Source organism: Monodelphis domestica, chromosome 4, assembly GCF_027887165.1.
Source record: "Monodelphis domestica isolate mMonDom1 chromosome 4, mMonDom1.pri, whole genome shotgun sequence".
Taxonomy (NCBI): Eukaryota; Metazoa; Chordata; class Mammalia; order Didelphimorphia; family Didelphidae; genus Monodelphis; species Monodelphis domestica.
In genome coordinates, this window is record NC_077230.1 from 443,375,562 (window position 1) to 443,391,411 (window position 15,850).

The window sequence follows — 15,850 nt, forward strand, 5'->3', positions numbered from 1 at the left end:
CAGCTGTGTGACCCTGGGCAAGTCACTTGACCCCCATTGCCTAGCCCTTACCACTCTTCTGCCTTGGGGCCAATACACAGTATTGACTCCAAGACAGAAGGTAAGAGTTATTTTAAAAAAAAAGAACCAAGTATAAGACAGAAGAGTAGCAATGGCTAGACAATTGGACATAAGTGACTGGCCCAGGGTCACACAGCTAGGATGCATCTGAGGTCACATTTGAATCTAGGTCCTCCAGACTCTATCCATGGTGCTACCTGGCTGCCTCTGTCTCTGTTCCTCAAACGATCCCTTTTTTCCATCCATCCAAACACAAGCAAACACAAACTTAGCCAGCATCAAAACCCCAACTTTATTTCCCAGCCCTGAGGGATGGGGGTGGGGACAGATATAGGGGCCAGAGAGGGGAGGCCTCAGGGGCCCGAGAGGTGAATCCAGGGCTCCATGAAGCTGAGACTTGAGCCACACTTGGCAGCAGGAAAGGAGCTGGCAGTGGTTGGGGGTGGGGAAGGGGAAGTGCTAGGAGGGGGGGGGGCGGGGAAGACTGGGTAGATGTGGATGCTGGGCCATCTCCGTCCTCCCCCGGGTCCCAGGGTGTGGGGGCACAGCCTCCCACAGGACCTCAAATTGAAGGTAGGCTCTAGGCTTAGGGCAAGGATGACAGAGGAGCAGGACTGAATACATGGCCACTAGAATGGGGGTGCAGAACTAGATTCAGGAAGGGGGACCGGGCTGAGCGCAGGGTATGCAGGATGCCAATCCCTGGCGGGGAAAGGGGGGAGAGAAGACACACAGCTCAGAACTCCTCCCAGTCCCACCCCTCTGAGGGGAGGGGAAAGCAGCAGAGGGACCAGGTCCAGCAAGGGGCGCTCACAGGACAGGTACAGGGCTGGCGCCAGCCCCAGGACTAGGGAGTTCTCGGGCATCAGGGTGCACAAAGTCAGGATTGACATAGGTGAAGCCCTGGAAGTCAGCCTGGTCAATGCTGGCCAGGACCAGACGGTCGGGAGGGGTCAGCGCTGGAGCGGCTCGAGTGAAGAATTTGTCGAAATTCTCACCACTGCGGCCACACTGGGGGGGAGAAGAGGGCCAAGAGTTAAGAGGGGCCGTCTACACTCCCCGGGGTCTTTCCCCAGGCCTCGACACCACCCCCACTGATGGAAAGCGATGAGGACCAAGAAACTACTGACTGGTCGTGGCCTGAAGGGAGGAGCGATCTCCAGCCTCTCAAGGCGCTCCCAGTCGATCCAGCGGAAGAAGCCATGGGCGCGGATAGCAACCTCTCCATCCGGCCCAGCGCCCAGGCGCTTCACCGGGTGTTTGGTGAGGAACTAGGGAAGAAGAGAGGCAGAAACAGGGAAAATCCGAGCGAAGGGGGGGGGGGGGGGGAGACAGAGAGAGACAGAGACAGAGAGACAAAGAGAGAGAGGGAGACAGAGAGACAGAGAGAGAAGGAGGGGGGGGGAGAGACAGAGAGACAGAGAGACAAAGAGAGAGAGACAAAGAGAGAGAGGGAGACAGAGACAGAGAGAAGGGGGGAGAGACAGAGAGAGACAGAGAGACAAAGAGAGAGAGGGAGACAGAGAGACAGAGACAGAGAGAGAAGGAGGGAGGAAAGGAGGGGGGAGGGGGAGAGAGAGGAGAGAGAGAGGGAGGGAGGGAGACAGAGAGAGAGACAGAGAGAGAGAGAGAGTCAGAGAGAGAGAGACAGAGGAAGGGGGAGGGAGAGAGAGACCACAAGAGACCACTTAGCCTGGTCAAAGATGGGGCCACTGGGGAAAGACACATAGTGGAAAGGAGACAAATGAAGATCACGAACAGTGACGAGGACAGAGCTCCTGGATCAGAACAGCTTCCTTCGAGCCACTACCACGTGTGGGGGGGGGGGGGGGCAGGCCAGGGAATGGCCCTAAGGAGTTCCCAGACAAACACCAGGGTTAGGGAGAGACAGAGACTCAGGGTGGGGACTGAGGCAGAGAGATCACAGAGCAGCGAGAGACAGACAAAGGAGGGGAGACACTGGGAGGGTGAGCCCAGACAGACTAGGACCGAAAGGGGGAGGCAGAGGAGCTCAGAGACACCGAAGGGTAGGGATGCGGGGCATGCAGGCAGCCCTGTCGGGCTCACCCCCTTGCACACTGCTACCGCTTCCCGGGACAGCGCCTTCGGGTAGGTGACGGTCTGCTCCATGATGGCTTGGAAGAGCTCTTCTTCATCCTCCCCGTCAAACGGAGGCTGCAGGTGGAGGTCCGAAGTCAGTAGCCCCCGGAGGTTCACGCCCCCCTGCCCTCCCTCTCCCTCTCGGCCTCTCACCTGCCCTGCCAGCATCTCATAGAGCAGCACTCCGAAGGACCACCAGTCCACAGACTTGCCATAGGGCTGGTAGGCGATGATCTGCCGGGGGCGACACAGAGCCAGAGAGGACCTTTAGTGGTGCAGCCAGGGGCTGCCCCCTCTGAACCACACTCCGACCCCGGGGCCCAGGCTCCTCCCCCTGGGGGAGGAGAAGGCACCTCAGGAGCGATGTAGTCCGGGGTCCCACAGAAGGTTCGGGTCGTGGTCCCCGGGAAGATGTTCTCCTTGCACATGCCGAAGTCCGTGATCTTGATGTGTCCCTCCGCATCCAGCATCACGTTGTCTAGCTTCAGGTCCCTGAAGGGGAGGGGCCAGAGAGAGCAGGGCGGAGTCAGGGAACTGAGCCAGAATGGGGCAGGGCCTGGGATAGGGGAGGTGAGGCCCTGGAGCAGGGCGCGAGGCTGGAGCAGTGCGCCAGTGGATGGGGAACGTGAATCTAAGATTAACAAGGTGGAGCCTGGAGTGTCTGAGGGAGGGAACCCAGGAACACGGTGGGGGTGCAAACTGGGGTCTTTTATTTTTTTAAGCCCTTCCCTTCTGTCTCAGAATCAATACTGCATATTGGTTCCAAGGCAGAAGAGCGGTAAGGGCTAGGCAATGGGGTTAAGTGACTTGCCTAGGGTCACCCAGTTAGAAAGCGTCTGAGGTCGTATTTGAACCCAGGACCTCCAGTCTCTGGGCCCGGCTCTCAGTCCACGGAGCCACCTAGATGCCCCTGGAACCGTGGATCTTAAGAAGCCAGGCGTGGAGTGTCTGGCGGGGGAGTCCCTGGGTGGGATGGTGGGTAGGGTGTCCTCACCTGTAGATGATGCCCTGGTTGTGAAGGAAAAAGAGGCCGATGGCAATTTCGGCCGCGTAGAACCTGTGGGGGGAGGACAGAGCACCGGACTGGAGTCAGTACCTGGGTCCCCTCCTCTCTCCTTCCCCCCCTCCCCCAGCCCCTCTGGAGCACTCACGCGGCGTGCGGCTCTTTGAACTTGCCCAACTGCTGAATGTGGTACATGAGGTCCCCGCCCGTCACGTATTCCATCACAAAGTACAGTCGGTCCTGGGAAAAGGAAGAGGAGGCTCTCGCGGGGCCAGCGCGTCTTTGCCCTCCACCCTCAGAACCCCAAGCGCTGTGCGGCCCCTCCCCCGCAGCCTGAGCCCCGCCTCGGGCTGCGCGCACTCACAGGGGTCTGAAAAGTGGAGTGGAGCTGTGTGAGGAAGTGAGGCCTCCCGCCCAGCCCGCGGCCCCCCAGGGCCAGCACGCGCTTCTCCACCAGCGTGCAGTCCACGTCGTCGTCCTGCACGATCACGTCCTTCTTCAGGATCTTAATGGCGAACAACTCGTCGGAGCCCCGACGCTCGGCAAGCATCACCTGGGAGCCAGAGGGATCCCTCTTCACCCCATCCTCTGGGGACCCAGGCGTTCTAGCCTCCCGCTTCTCCCCCTGAAAGGACCCAGATGGCCCCTTGGACTTCTCCTCCTCTTCACTCCCACCCTCAGCCCCTGGGCCCAAGGGCCCTTTGGTCCTTACCTTGCCAAAACTGCCCTTTCCAAGCACCATGAGAAAGGTGAAGTCGGAGATGTGCAGGCGGCCAGAACCAGAGCCCGAGCCAAAGAAGCATCTCTTGGAATCCGTGGGGCTCGGGGAGGGGGATGGAGAGGGAGAAGGGCCCATGCGCACCCGCTGCCCAATGGGAAGAAGAGAAGAGACTAAGGTGGCTGTGGGAGGCTCCCCAAGCCCCACCAGGCCCAGAATCCCTGCAGCAACACCCAAACAGAGATCTAAAGAGAGGCCTCTACAGACCCAAAGAGCCTTTGGAGGGGAGACCGAGTCCCCATCCCCAAATGCCTGCCTCCTCTGACTCTTCTAATTGGTGAAGGGGGAAAAAGGTTTGGGTCCCCAACATGGAAAAAATCCTCATCAACTCTGAGCCACAGGCAAACAGAAAAAGAAAAGGGAGTGAAGGATGGAGGGAGGGGGAGGGAAGGAAGGAAGGAAGGAAGGAAGGAAGGAAGGAAGGAAGGAAGGAAGGAAGGAAGGAAGGAAGAAAGGAAGGAAGGAAGGAAGGAAGGAAGGAAGGAAGGAAGGAAGGAAGGAAGGAAGGAAGGAAGGAAGGAAGGAAGGAAGGAAGGAAGGAAGGAAGGAAGGAAGGAGAGAGGGAGGGAGGAAGGAGAGAGGGAGGGAGGAAGGAGAGAGGGAGGGAGGAAGAAGGAGAGAGGGAGAAAAACAGGAAGGAAGGAAAAAAGGAGGGAGGGAAGAAAGAAAAAAGGAGGGAAGAAAGAAAGGAAGGAAAAAAGGAGGGAGGGAGACTCTAGAGACATAAAGCAAAGGTGCAGGAGAGAAAACAGGGCAGCAGAGGTAGAGACAGAGACTCAGAGGAAGCAACAGAGGCAGGCCTGGGGAGACGGAGGAAGCCTCCAGGTTCTTGGAGGTCACATAAAACCAACCGCCCCACCCCCCTCAGCCTGGTCTGGTCCTGTCCTCACCTCATACAGCTCCAGGGGATAGTTACAGGCCTATGGGAGAGAGAAAGAGAGAGAGGGCCAAGCTTAGGGTCAACCTCTGGCTCATGGTACTGGTCCCCAAGGGGGTCAGGTTTGGGGCCAAAGTAGGGAAGACTACAGGGAGCTGAGAGGTGGTACAGGGGCTACCGGACTTCTAGTCCAGAACCCTGAAGGGAGGAGGGTACCTCAAACTTGTGCAGAAGCCCGCAGTTGTCAGCGTCGGCCACTGGGACATTGTAATATTCGCCCTCCTCTTGGTTCAGTAACTTGTACCTGGCACACACACCCCCCAGGGAGGGAGCCACAACACGGGGGCAAGGGGAGACAGAGACCCCAGAGACAAAAAGAGACAGAGCCGAGGGATACAAGAAAAGAGACTCCAAAGTCCCAAGTGAAGAGAGATCACCCAGAGACATGGAAGGGGGACAGAGATCAACACAAACCCAAGACAGGGGTAAAACAGATCAGACACAGAGGAGGTGAGAACCCACAGAGAAATGGAAAGAGTGAGCCCAAAGATAGCAGAGCCACCCAGACCCCAGAGTCAAAGAGGGGCAAAGAGAGCTCAGAGAGGTGAGTTGAAGGAGATTCAGGAGACAGACAGACAGAGAAAGAGATCCAGGAACAAAGAGACATAGGAGAAAGAGAAAAGAGACACTCATCCCCCAGACAATGAGACAAGGGAAGGCAGAAATCCAGAAAGGAAAAGAGAGAAACAACATACATGGAGATCCCAAAAAGTTGGAGTGGAGATCCCAGACATGGAAAATGGGGACATGTGGAGAAACCAAGGCCCCAGAGACAGAAGAAGTTGGCAAGAAGTCAGGGGAAAAGGAGATTCAGAGAGAGACAAATGCAAGGAGAGTGAGGGAGAGAACCCACAACAGAAGACAAGAAGAGTTGAGGACCAACAAAGGCCAGAGAAGTGAAAGATGTTCCAACCCCAAAGATACAGAAACAGAAAGAGAGAAAGAGAAGAGGTAAGTGAGGCTCAGTTGGACCTACAGTAGGAGCCCCATGGGAGGGCTGAGGACAGAGATGGAACCTGTGCCTGGACCTTGAACACCCTCCCAAGTGCCCCTTCCCCAGGGAGAGAGAGCAGCCTCACCAGCCATCCACAGAAGCCTTGAGCAGCTCAGAGACACCAAAGGACATGGCTCCCATGAAGTCATTCCGGGATGTTCGGTCCCAGTCCCAGACCTCAATGCTCAGGCGTCTCTCCACATCCCCAGGCTTCAGGGAGCTGCAGGAAGGAGCAGCCCAAACTAAAGAAGGGCCTCGTCCCCAGCCAGCCTTCTCTCCTTGAGTCCTCCATACCCCAGCTCATCCTCCCTCACACCCTGCCTCTGCTCCTAGCCATTCCTCAGGCTGTTTCCTCTGTCCCTCTCCACAGTTTTCTGTCTCTCCTGGGCTTGCTTCTCTCTGACATCTCTCCATCTTTCTCTCTGCCTTTCTGTTGGGCTCTCTTCTCCCTCAGTTTCTCTCTCTGCCCCTCTCCTCTTTCTCTGTGTATTTCTGCTGTTCTCCCTCTCCCCCTGTCTCTGTTCTTGTCTTTTCCACAGGCAGTCTCTTCTGGATTTCTAAGTCACTCCATGATACCATCTAAAATTGGTTGTTCAGGGCAGCTGGGTAGCTCAGTGGATTGAGAGCCAGACCTAGAGATGGGAAGTCCTGGGTTCAAATCTGAGCTCAGACACTTCCCAGCTGTGTGACTCTGGGCAAGTCACTTGAGCCCCAATAGCCCTTACTGCTCTTCTGCCTTGGAACCAATACACAGTATTAATTCCAAGGCGGAAGGTGAGGGGTTAAAAAAGTAAATAAAATTGGTTGTTCAGTCCCCTGGGACTCTTCATGATCCCACTGAGGGTTTTCTTGACAAAGACACTTCCGGTGTTTGCTATTTCTTTCTCCAGCTCATTTGACAGATGAGGAAACTGATGCGGAGGGGCTCAGTGACTTGCCCAGGGTCACTCAGCTAGTAAGTGGCTGAGGCCCCAAGGAATTTCTGAAGAGGAAGGCGTCTTCCCCGCTACACAGGAGGCAGACACGCTACCCACTGCGCCACCTAGCTGCCCCATCTAAAATGACCTGGTGGGGATTTTGCCCAAGTCTATAGTCTATAGATCACTCTCCCCAGTTCTGTCCTTCGAAAGCTCCCTCTGGCCCGAGGCAGCAAATACACAGAGAAAGTGATGGGGAAGGGGGAGGCCTGGGGCTCCAAAAGCGGGAGCCAGGCAGGAGGGAGGGACGTGGAGCTCCCAATGGGCTGCGGGCCAGGGAGTTCATCTACCGGGAGGGATATGCTCAGTCTGCTTTTGTTTGGTCTTTGGATCCCCAGAAGAACGCCTGGGACAAGGAGAGTTGCTTAACACCAGTTTGATGTTTGCTCTCTCGGGATCCGAACCGCAGCGCGGGGGAAAAAAGCCCTTATTGAGAGCAACTCGGTGTTTTGGTTTTTTTCTAGATGGGGAAACTGAGGCCCAGAGCTGGGGAGCGGCTCGTCTCAGGTGCCACCTCTATGCCCTCCCCACCGCGGGAGTGGCAGACTCACAACACAAAGGTCTCGTCCCACACCGGGTTTAGCGTGGCCTTCACCGTCCGGGTCTTCTGCTTGCTCACATTCTTTGGGTCCGGAATCAGCTTTAGTTTCACGTAGGGATCAGACAGGCCATTGGGGTCCATGGGGATGAGGTTGCGAGCCTCGCCCACTGAGGATGGAAGGGAACTCAGCACGCGTCTCTGGGGGACCCACACAGCCCCTCCCCCATTTTGTCCAGAGATCTTATTTGTGGGTTGCTTAGTACAGTCCCAAGCACACAGTAGGTGCTTAATAAATGCTGGTTCCCTTCCCTCCTTCTCACTGGCCTGCCTCTAGGGGACCCGAGCTGTACACTGCCATCAGGTTGCGACCTGTGGGTCGCGGGGTCTCACCTGTGACGTGGATCTCATCCCCAGTCGGGGCCCGAATGCGCAACTGCAGGCGCCCTCGCCGCTCTGTGTGGTCCACACCGCACAGAGAGGGCACACTTCGTACACAGCGCCGGTGCACATTCATCTCGCAGCCTGCAGGGGACACCCGAGGGCTCAACAAGAACCACGACTCCCAGCATCCCTCAAAGAGGGAGGTAGGGGCCGCAAGGGATCATGGGACATGTAGTCTTCGCAGGGATCCGGAGGATAAGCTCCTCCTTTTGCGTTAGATCTCCCTGGTCCAGCAGTCCTCTCCCTGAGCTCCTTGAGCAGGGGCTCCATCCCCGCCAGCAACCTTCTCTTTATTTCCACCCCTGAATCCCCCACCCAGGATAGAAGCGGTTGTCCCTGGGTGGTATGCGTGTTACTAGAGGAATCCTTCTGTCCCTGACCAGTGTTCAGCAGAGAGGATCCCTTCTCCCCAGTGCCCGCCGCCCCGCCCAGCCTCGGGCTGCCTGGGCCCCTTCACTCACAGGCACACTTCATGCCCTGATGCACCAGCCCATACAGCAGGGAACCACAGTGGTCGCAGAAGGTCGGGCTGCTGTAGCTGTGCAAACGGAACTTGTGCTTGTTGCGGGGGTCCTAGAGGGGGAGCAGGAGCGTCAGGAGGGGGACGCAACCCGTTCTTGGAATTCCTTGACTCTCCACTTGGGGCGTCTCTCCTTGTCTTCATTTCTCTTCCTCTGCGGTCCTCCTAGATCCTGGATTTGCCCTGGCCCCACCTCTGCCTCAGTCTCTCCATGTCTGTCCCATCTCCCATGTCTCTGCCTCTCTTGTCGCTCCGGTTCTCTCTGCTTCTGACTAGAGGAACTGGTCTTGCCAGGAGAGGTAGTGGAAGAGATTCGGAAGGGAGCTTATAGATCAATGGGCAGCTAGGTGATAGTTGATGAATTTAATTGTTGGACTTGGGGCAAGAAAGATCTGGGTTCCAGTCTCAACTCAGATATTTACCTCAGACAAGCCACTCACCCTCTCTGCCTCAGTTTCATCACCTACAGAATGGGGATAATAACAACACCTCCCTCTCACAGATGTAGGGAAGATCAAGAGAAAACACGCAAAGCGCTTTGGCAATCTTCAAGTGTGGTATAAATGCCAATTCAGCCTAACAATGACATCTAGTCGTCCGTGTGACAGAGGGAGAGACTGAGGACCAGAGACTTGTCCCCAAAGCACACAGCTGCACCTCAGTGGCCCAATCTCCTGGATTTAAAGGGAATGTTCTTCCTACATCATCTTGCTGCCTCCCTAGTCAATCTGTGTGTCTCTGTTTCCCCATCTTTCATCATCTCCCCATCTCTGCCTTTGCCATCTGTCTGGCTGTTGTGCTTCTCATCCTAAAAATAACAACTCGCCTTAAAGGTTTGCCAACCTTTTCCCTCACAGCAGCCCTGTGAAGGAGGGTTTACAGATCAGGGAACCGAGGCTTGGAGGGGCTGACTGCCCTGGTCACTCCTCTGAGAAGGAACAGAGCCAGCCTTAGAAATCAAGTATTCTCTGACTACAGGCACCCCACCTGCTCTCTCTCTTTCTTCATCTCCAGGTGTCCTATGTTGGAGATCCAAAACTGGATATATCCTCCTGGGTTCGAAGCCAGTGAGAATCCTAGCTCTGCCACTCGCTTCCTGTCACCTTGGGCAAATCACCTCTCACTTCCCCTTATATAAAAGGAGAGGCTTGGACCTAAGAGCCTTTCCAGTCAATTCCTCCATTCTGTGATCCATCCTCTGCCTGGTCATCCTCTCTCCTAACCTCTGTCCCATGGGTCATTCTCTCATTCTCTCCTTGCCTTGGTCTCCAGCTTCCACGAGGGGGCAGCCCAACACAAGGAAGGGATGCCCCTTGGGGCCAAACTCAGGCCCCTTTGGGTTCCAGTCTTTCCTCTGGCCCTGGCTCGAGGTGTGATCTTGGCTCTAGGATAAGCCTCAGTTTCCCAGCTATAAAACTAGGGCAATCGCCATCGAACTCCCAGCTTCCTAAGAGCGAAGTATTACCCTTTGAAAGTCGTAAAGGCTAGAGACGTGTCTGCCCCTTCTCTCTGTATTTCTGGTGTCTCTCTGAGATCTCTGTCTCTGGGGTGTCTCACAATCTTTCTACACCTCTGCTTCCCCGGCTCTGAGCCTCAAGCCTATCTTGTGTCTCTCCCTCTCACTATGTCTCCTTCGCACTGTCTCGGTCACAGTCTTCTTGTCTTCATTTCTCTTCCTTGGCTGTCCTCCTAGATCCTGGACCTCCCCTGGCCCCAGCTCTGCCTCCATCTCCCCTCCTCCCTCCTCCTCCAGTCCCATGTATCGCCACTACCTCCCTGGATTTCCAGGCCAAGGGCAAAGAATGTGGGGCAGGAGCCACTGCTTGCAGCCCCACCTTCCTCCCCCCTCCCATAAAAATAGCTGGAGAAACTGGGCCAAGCGCCCAGGGGGAGCTGGGGAAGGGGGAGCAAGCCATGCCTCTGCGGAGACCCAGGCATAGGGGGCACTCACGTCCGTCTGGGGCCCCTTCCCAGCGCCGGGACACTCGAAGGTCACGAATTCGTGGCATCGTCGGTGAACCACGAAGCTGCAGACTGGCAGATGGAATGACGGATGGACACAAACCAGAGAGAAAAAGGGAGGAAGGCAGAGACACAGAGAAGAGGAGAGTCAGAGACAGACAGAGAGGTGGAGACAGGGAGAACCAGAGAAGGATGGAGACAAGCTCAGAGAAAGCCCCAGACACAGACACAACCAAGAATGGGCAAGACCCCGAGGGAGACAGAAATAAGGCATAAGAAGGGCTAGAGATCAAAGGCTCAGAGAATGAGAGAAAGACCCAGAGGGGAAGAGATGCAGAGAGAAACAGAGAAAGAGATTGAAGGGCAAAGAGAGACAGATGGCAAGAAAAGGGACAAGAGGACATAGAGACAGCCATTAAAAGACAGAGATCCCCAGAGAAGGGGGAAAGGAAGCCAAAAGCCCAGAGAGAGCCATAGATTCCCCAGAGGGGTGGATAAGAAGTGGGGAGCAGGAGGGTAAAAGGCCAGGGAGTTGAATGGGGGGATCCTGCTGCCAGTCCCCACCCCCTCTCTGACTCACTATGTTCCCAGAAGCAGCTGTGGTCCACTTGGGCAACACCCCCCACGTTCCCTCCCCAAGCCCCACCCTGAGGAAACCCGGAAGAGATGGGGTTGCTATGGAAACAGCAGATGGACCAGGGGGAGCCTGCCTGACCCTCTCCAGGGTTCTGGCTTTCTCAGCCTCAGCCCCTATTTTTTGTCCTTCTGTAAATCTGTCTCAGTTTCCCTTTCTCTGTCTCACTGTTTCTGAGCCCACTCACACCCCCACCACCTTTCCTCCGTCTCTCAGGGTCTTTCCTTGTCTCTCTCGTTCCATCTCTGTCTGGGTGTCGATCTCTTGGCTCCTCTTTGGGTGACTCCAAGCCTTTGACTCTCCCCCTCTCCCCCCAGTGGCTGTTCCCATGGTAACAGAATCCCCAAAGATCCTTCCCCACCTGGAGCTGCGGGAGCCCCCACACTCCTCCTTCCTCCTCCCAGGCCTGGCCCCATCCTAGTCCTCGGCTCAGGCTTCTGCTCCGCAGGAACACGTGGTCCCCTCCCCCGGGACACGCGAAGCCCTCTGCTCTCCAGAGACCCCGGCCTCCGCATCCCCAGCTCTTACCTTGACACTGAAGCCCCTGTTTGCCGATCCCCCTGAAATGAGCCAGGCCTTCAGGTCAGTGGGCGGATGGGGCGGGGGATGGAGAAGGGAGCCCCTGCCCCTCAGAAGCCCAGGAATTCCCAGCTCCTTCCTCTCAGAGACCCAGATAGGATCTCCCTTAGCCCCTGCCCCTCGGAGGCACAGAAGTCCCCTCCTCCAGCTCTGCCCTCCAGGGACCCCAAGAATCCTCTTCTCGGAGCCCCTACCTTTAGCAGTTCTCCCCTCAGAGCGCCCCAGAGGCCCCCTCCACTTCCCCACAGCTGCCGCCCCCTAGGAAGCCCGTCACCCTCTCTCCTAGCCGCCGCCTCCTCGCCCTCCTTGGGTCCCAGAGCCCCCTCCCCCGGCCCCGCCCCCTCGGGTCCCAGCGCCCTGCCTCCCTCACCAAATGAAGTCCGTGCAGTGGCTACAAAAGGTGGGCTGCTTGAAAAAGCGGGCCGTGAACTTGTGGCTCTTCACCTCGTGCACGACCTTCTGGCGCAGAGCCCCCTTCCTGCAAAACAAGGGCCGGGGGCCGCCCTCCGCCTCCCCACCTCCCGGACCCAGCCCGGCCATGGCCCCACGCCTTCCCTCCCAGGGAAGCTGGGAGAGACTCCGAGATAGAGACCTCAGGCCAGAGCCTGGGAGAAGTGGGGAGGGTGGGGAAGGCAGGAACAGACAAGGGCGGGGAAGGGAGGGGGAGGGATCGCGGAGGGGAAAGAGAAGAGATCTAGAAGAGATTGGAAGAGATGAAAGGCAGAGACCCCAAGGGAGAGGCCGAGGAGCAAGAGGAGGAGGGGAGGGAAGAGAGGCAGAAGAAAATGAACCAGACGGAAAGGAGAGGAGACGAGGGGGGGGGGGGGGGGGACGAGAAACTGGGAGAGGAGGAGGGAGGGGGAGAGATAGAGGAAAATAAAGGGGTAGACAGAGAAGTGAGATGGGAATAGGAAGATTAGAGAGGGACTGGGGGAGAAAAGGAGAGGGAGAGACGGCAAAGAGAAAATCCTGGGAGGAGAGAGATGAAATAGAAGGGGAAAGAGGGGAGAGCGGAGGAGTGAGACAGAGAGGTGGTCAGAGACTCCGGGAGAACTGAGGGCCAGACACAGTCAGGGAGGGGCAGAGACAGAGCTGGGGGAGAGAAAAGTGGGCAAAGGCTGAGAGCCGGGGAAAAAGGGGGGAGGAGGAGGAGGAGGAGGAGATGGGAGGGGAAGGACTCCGCAGTCCTGAGTGCTGGGGAGGGGGTGGGATGGGGGGCAGGAGGGCCTCTCGAGGAGCTGGGACCCCGTTGCTTTGGCTGAGCTGCGATGCGAGGAGGCTCTGGGCACCTGCTGAAAAGTGGGGGCCCTGGGAAGGGGGTGTTACCATGACGACCAAGAGGGCGGGACTTCCTCTTAAAGGTGCCCCCCAACTCCCCTAGGCGGGCTGTGCATCTATCTGTCCTTCTCACACTTCCACACACTAACCCTGGCTCCCTCCCTCCAGTTCTCCATATCTCCGGGTCTGATTCAGTCTCTCCCCATGCCACCTGGACCCTCCCCATCTCCATCTCCCATCTTCTTAGCCTTCCTGTCGGCCACTCTGCTGATGGATATCTGTCTGTCTGTCTCTCCTTGCTTCTGTCTCTCTTTCTCTCTGCCTCTTGTTCATCTTCCTTATCTCTGGGACTCTGTCTCTGCCTGTCTCGTCTCCGCCTCTGTCTCTCTCTGCCTGCCTCTCTTTGTCTCTTCCTCTGCCTCTCTGTCTCTGTTTGTCTCTGTCTTTGTCTCTACCTCTCCCAGTCTCTGCCTCTGTCTCTATTTCTGTCTCTGCCTCTATTCTACAGCCCCAGCCCTATTGCCCAGGGCATCAGTCACTGCCCCTCACCGAGCTAAACTGAAGCCACGCAATGCATTGTGGAAGACGTAGTCCAGCTCCAGCCTCTGTGAACGCCTGGGGCAAAGTCGGGAACTACATCGCCCAGCATGCCGCTGCCTCTCTCTGTTCTACTAGCTTGTAGAGCTAGTAGGGAGAGCCCGGTCCCACCGTCCCCGCCTGGGTCCCAGAAGAAGCATCCACGACCCATCCCCGACTCTCTGGCTCCATGACTGCCTTTCTGGGTCTCTGCGCCAGCCTCTCTGCTGGGATAGCAAAGCGTCAGAGCTGGGACCTTGAAAAACACCCCTCCCTAATTTGACAGAAAAGGAAACTGAGGCTCACAAGTACCAAGGGCTTGCTCCGAAGCGCCCACGCAGCACAAGTGGCAGCGCCACTCGGAGTGTGTCTCTCCATCTCCGCATCCCCGAATGTCTCCCCTGGCTCTAGCTCTTCTGGAGTCTGTCCCTCTCTTTCTCTAGGGCTCTGTTTCTCAGACTCGGGTCCATCGGTGTCCCCTAGTGGGACCCTCCGTCCGTGTCTCTGCAGCCGGACATCTGGTCTCCCCGGCTTTTCTCCACCATAATCCTGGCCCCGGGCTGTTCCGGGACCCAGACGGTCCGTCCCTCGCCTGCCCGCGGGCATTCGCTGTCCCTCCCCATCTCTTTTCTGGCGGGTTTCAGGTCCCGGCCAAAGTCGCCCCTTCTCCGAGCAGCGTTCCCAAGGCCTCTCCGTTCCGCTGCCTTTCCTCTGGGGACCTGGCCCGTGTTTCTGTCGGGGACCCAGCTGTCTGCCCCTCGAGGGCAGCTCCTGGAGGGCCGGGACTCTGACTCTGCCCCGCCCCCCTCCCGCTATGTGCCCCAGGTGTCGCTCCTGGGCTGGGACTAAAGGAGCGGTCGTGCGACTCCGCCCCTCCAGCCAGGGCCGGCCAGCTCCCGCTTCTCCCCCCTCTCCCCCCCCACTGAGGCCCCTCCCAAGGGCCTGAGCGCCCGGAGAGTGTCCAACTTCCGCCGTGCTGCCTCTTCCTTCCTTTTCCTCCAGCCGGCCTTCACGAGGAGAGAGCCGGTCACCGAGACACGTGGCCTTCTTCCGGAATCTTCTGGGGCTCTTTGGAGGCCCCCGGCATCCTGCCATTTCCCCTCCCTTTCTGTGGGGGCCATCTTGTTGATGGGAAAGGGTGCTGAGGCCCGGGAGTCCTAGAGAAGGGTTGGAATCGCACTCGATTCTAGGGGACCACAGGCAAGTCCCTTAAGCCTCAGTTTTCTCATCTATAAAATGGGACAGCAACTTTGATCACCAGGCTCTCCTGTCAGCTTTGGGGGGGGGGGGAGGGGCGGGCAAGCCCGGCTCTTCTAGCCCCAAATCCGATGCAGAACTGCTGCTCAGCCCCGGGAGGGAGACAACCTGAATCATGGAACCTGGGAAGTCTGTGTAGACTTGTCATTGGCATAAAAATAAAGACACAAAACCCCCAAACTAAAGAAATCTGACGCAGCTCTGAGCCTGGGGGCAGGCGTGTTCCACCCGGGCTCCCTCACCTCACTTGGGGTTTCCTGGGCAAAGGTTTGCCATTTCCTTTTCCAGTTCATTTGGTTAAACCCTTCTCTTCCTGGAAGTAATACTATCAGCTCCAAGGCCTAGGCCCCTGAGGGGAAGTGATTTATCCAAGGTCACACGACTAGAAAGTGCCTGAGGTTGGATTTGAACCCAAGCCAGACTCTATTCACAGAAGCAGCCTAGCTGCCCCCTCCACAGGTCATTTTACAGATGAGTAAAATGGGGCAAATAGGCTTCGGTGACTCCCTCAGGATCACACAGGGAGCATCTGAAGCCACATTTGAACTCAGATCTTCCTACTACCTGCAGGCAATGGGCCTGCCCTTCTGCTTCCTACTCCTCCAGCCTTTTCTGGCCAACAGTGTGTCAGGTGGAATCTGGAAAGGCCAAGTCTGTGGCTTCTTGAGATCTGGAGCCCCCAAGGTCGCCCCTGTGCCGGGCCTTTCTCCCAGACTAACAACAGGCCTTGGAGGTCCCTTGGGTGGGGCTGATCTCCTTCAGCGCCCTTTTGTCCTGGGCCTGCCCTGGGGGGTCCTTGTGAGGCCTCTCCCTGATAATCCTCTTGCCTTGGAGCCAGGGCAAAGCCAATCAGAGGCAGAGAAGCCCCCCAAGTGCTGGCGCGCCCCAGCTCACCGGCCAGAGTCCTGCAGCCACTAAGCCAGGCCCAGCTCAGAGCAGACCAGAGCTAGGGGAGGAAGTGCCTCGGGTTTCCTCATCTGTAAAATGGGGAAGTGACCCCGGGGCTCCCTTTCGGCTGGAGCCAGAGGAGCAGCAGGAAGGAGATGCAGGTCTCGGGAAGCCTTCCCTTCCCGCTAGGAAGCAATCCTGGGGATGGGTTGGAGGCAGTCGGGGGAAGTGACTTGCCCAGGGTCACTCAGCTAGAAGGATCTGAGGCCACACTGGAACCCGGACTGTGCCCTGTGGCTTGGACCTGCACCCCGCCCCACCCCAC

General features: G+C 57.4%; 1 protein-coding gene across 4 annotated transcripts; it reads right to left on the reverse strand.

Moving 5' to 3' along the window:
• Positions 1–328: 328 nt before the first annotated feature.
• On the reverse strand, positions 329–14,812 carry PRKCG (protein kinase C gamma). Of its 4 annotated transcripts, none has more exons than XM_056796686.1 (19): positions 13,693–14,812; positions 11,897–13,604; positions 11,476–11,507; positions 10,303–10,385; positions 8,293–8,404; positions 7,781–7,912; positions 7,401–7,557; positions 5,958–6,092; positions 5,035–5,122; positions 4,832–4,861; positions 3,876–4,028; positions 3,528–3,716; positions 3,312–3,403; positions 3,155–3,217; positions 2,514–2,652; positions 2,314–2,394; positions 2,128–2,235; positions 1,191–1,331; positions 329–1,071 (listed from the first exon to the last, which is right to left on the reverse strand). In XM_056796686.1, exons 2-19 carry the CDS (start codon positions 12,064–12,066, stop codon positions 871–873), a joined length of 2,106 nt encoding a protein of 701 aa, XP_056652664.1. In that variant the 5' UTR covers positions 12,067–13,604; positions 13,693–14,812; the 3' UTR covers positions 329–870. The 4 variants fall into 4 exon arrangements, with proteins under 4 accessions (XP_056652664.1, XP_056652665.1, XP_056652666.1 ...); XM_056796687.1 differs by having other exon boundaries at positions 11,897–13,607; XM_056796688.1 differs by having other exon boundaries at positions 13,687–14,812.
• Positions 14,813–15,850: the final 1,038 nt, after the last annotated feature.

Bases quoted from the DNA above. Each gene is read 5' to 3' on its own strand.
- PRKCG (XM_056796686.1), bottom strand. From the start codon at position 12,066: ATGGCCGGGCTGGGTCCGGGAGGTGGGGAGGCGGAGGGCGGCCCCCGG. The intron at 11,508-11,896 runs GTGAGGGAGGCA...GGCTCATTTCAG, and splicing joins CACTGCACGGACTTCATTTG to GGGGATCGGCAAACAGGGGC. The intron at 7,558-7,780 runs GTGAGACCCCGC...TTCCATCCTCAG, and splicing joins GGATGAGATCCACGTCACAG to TGGGCGAGGCTCGCAACCTC.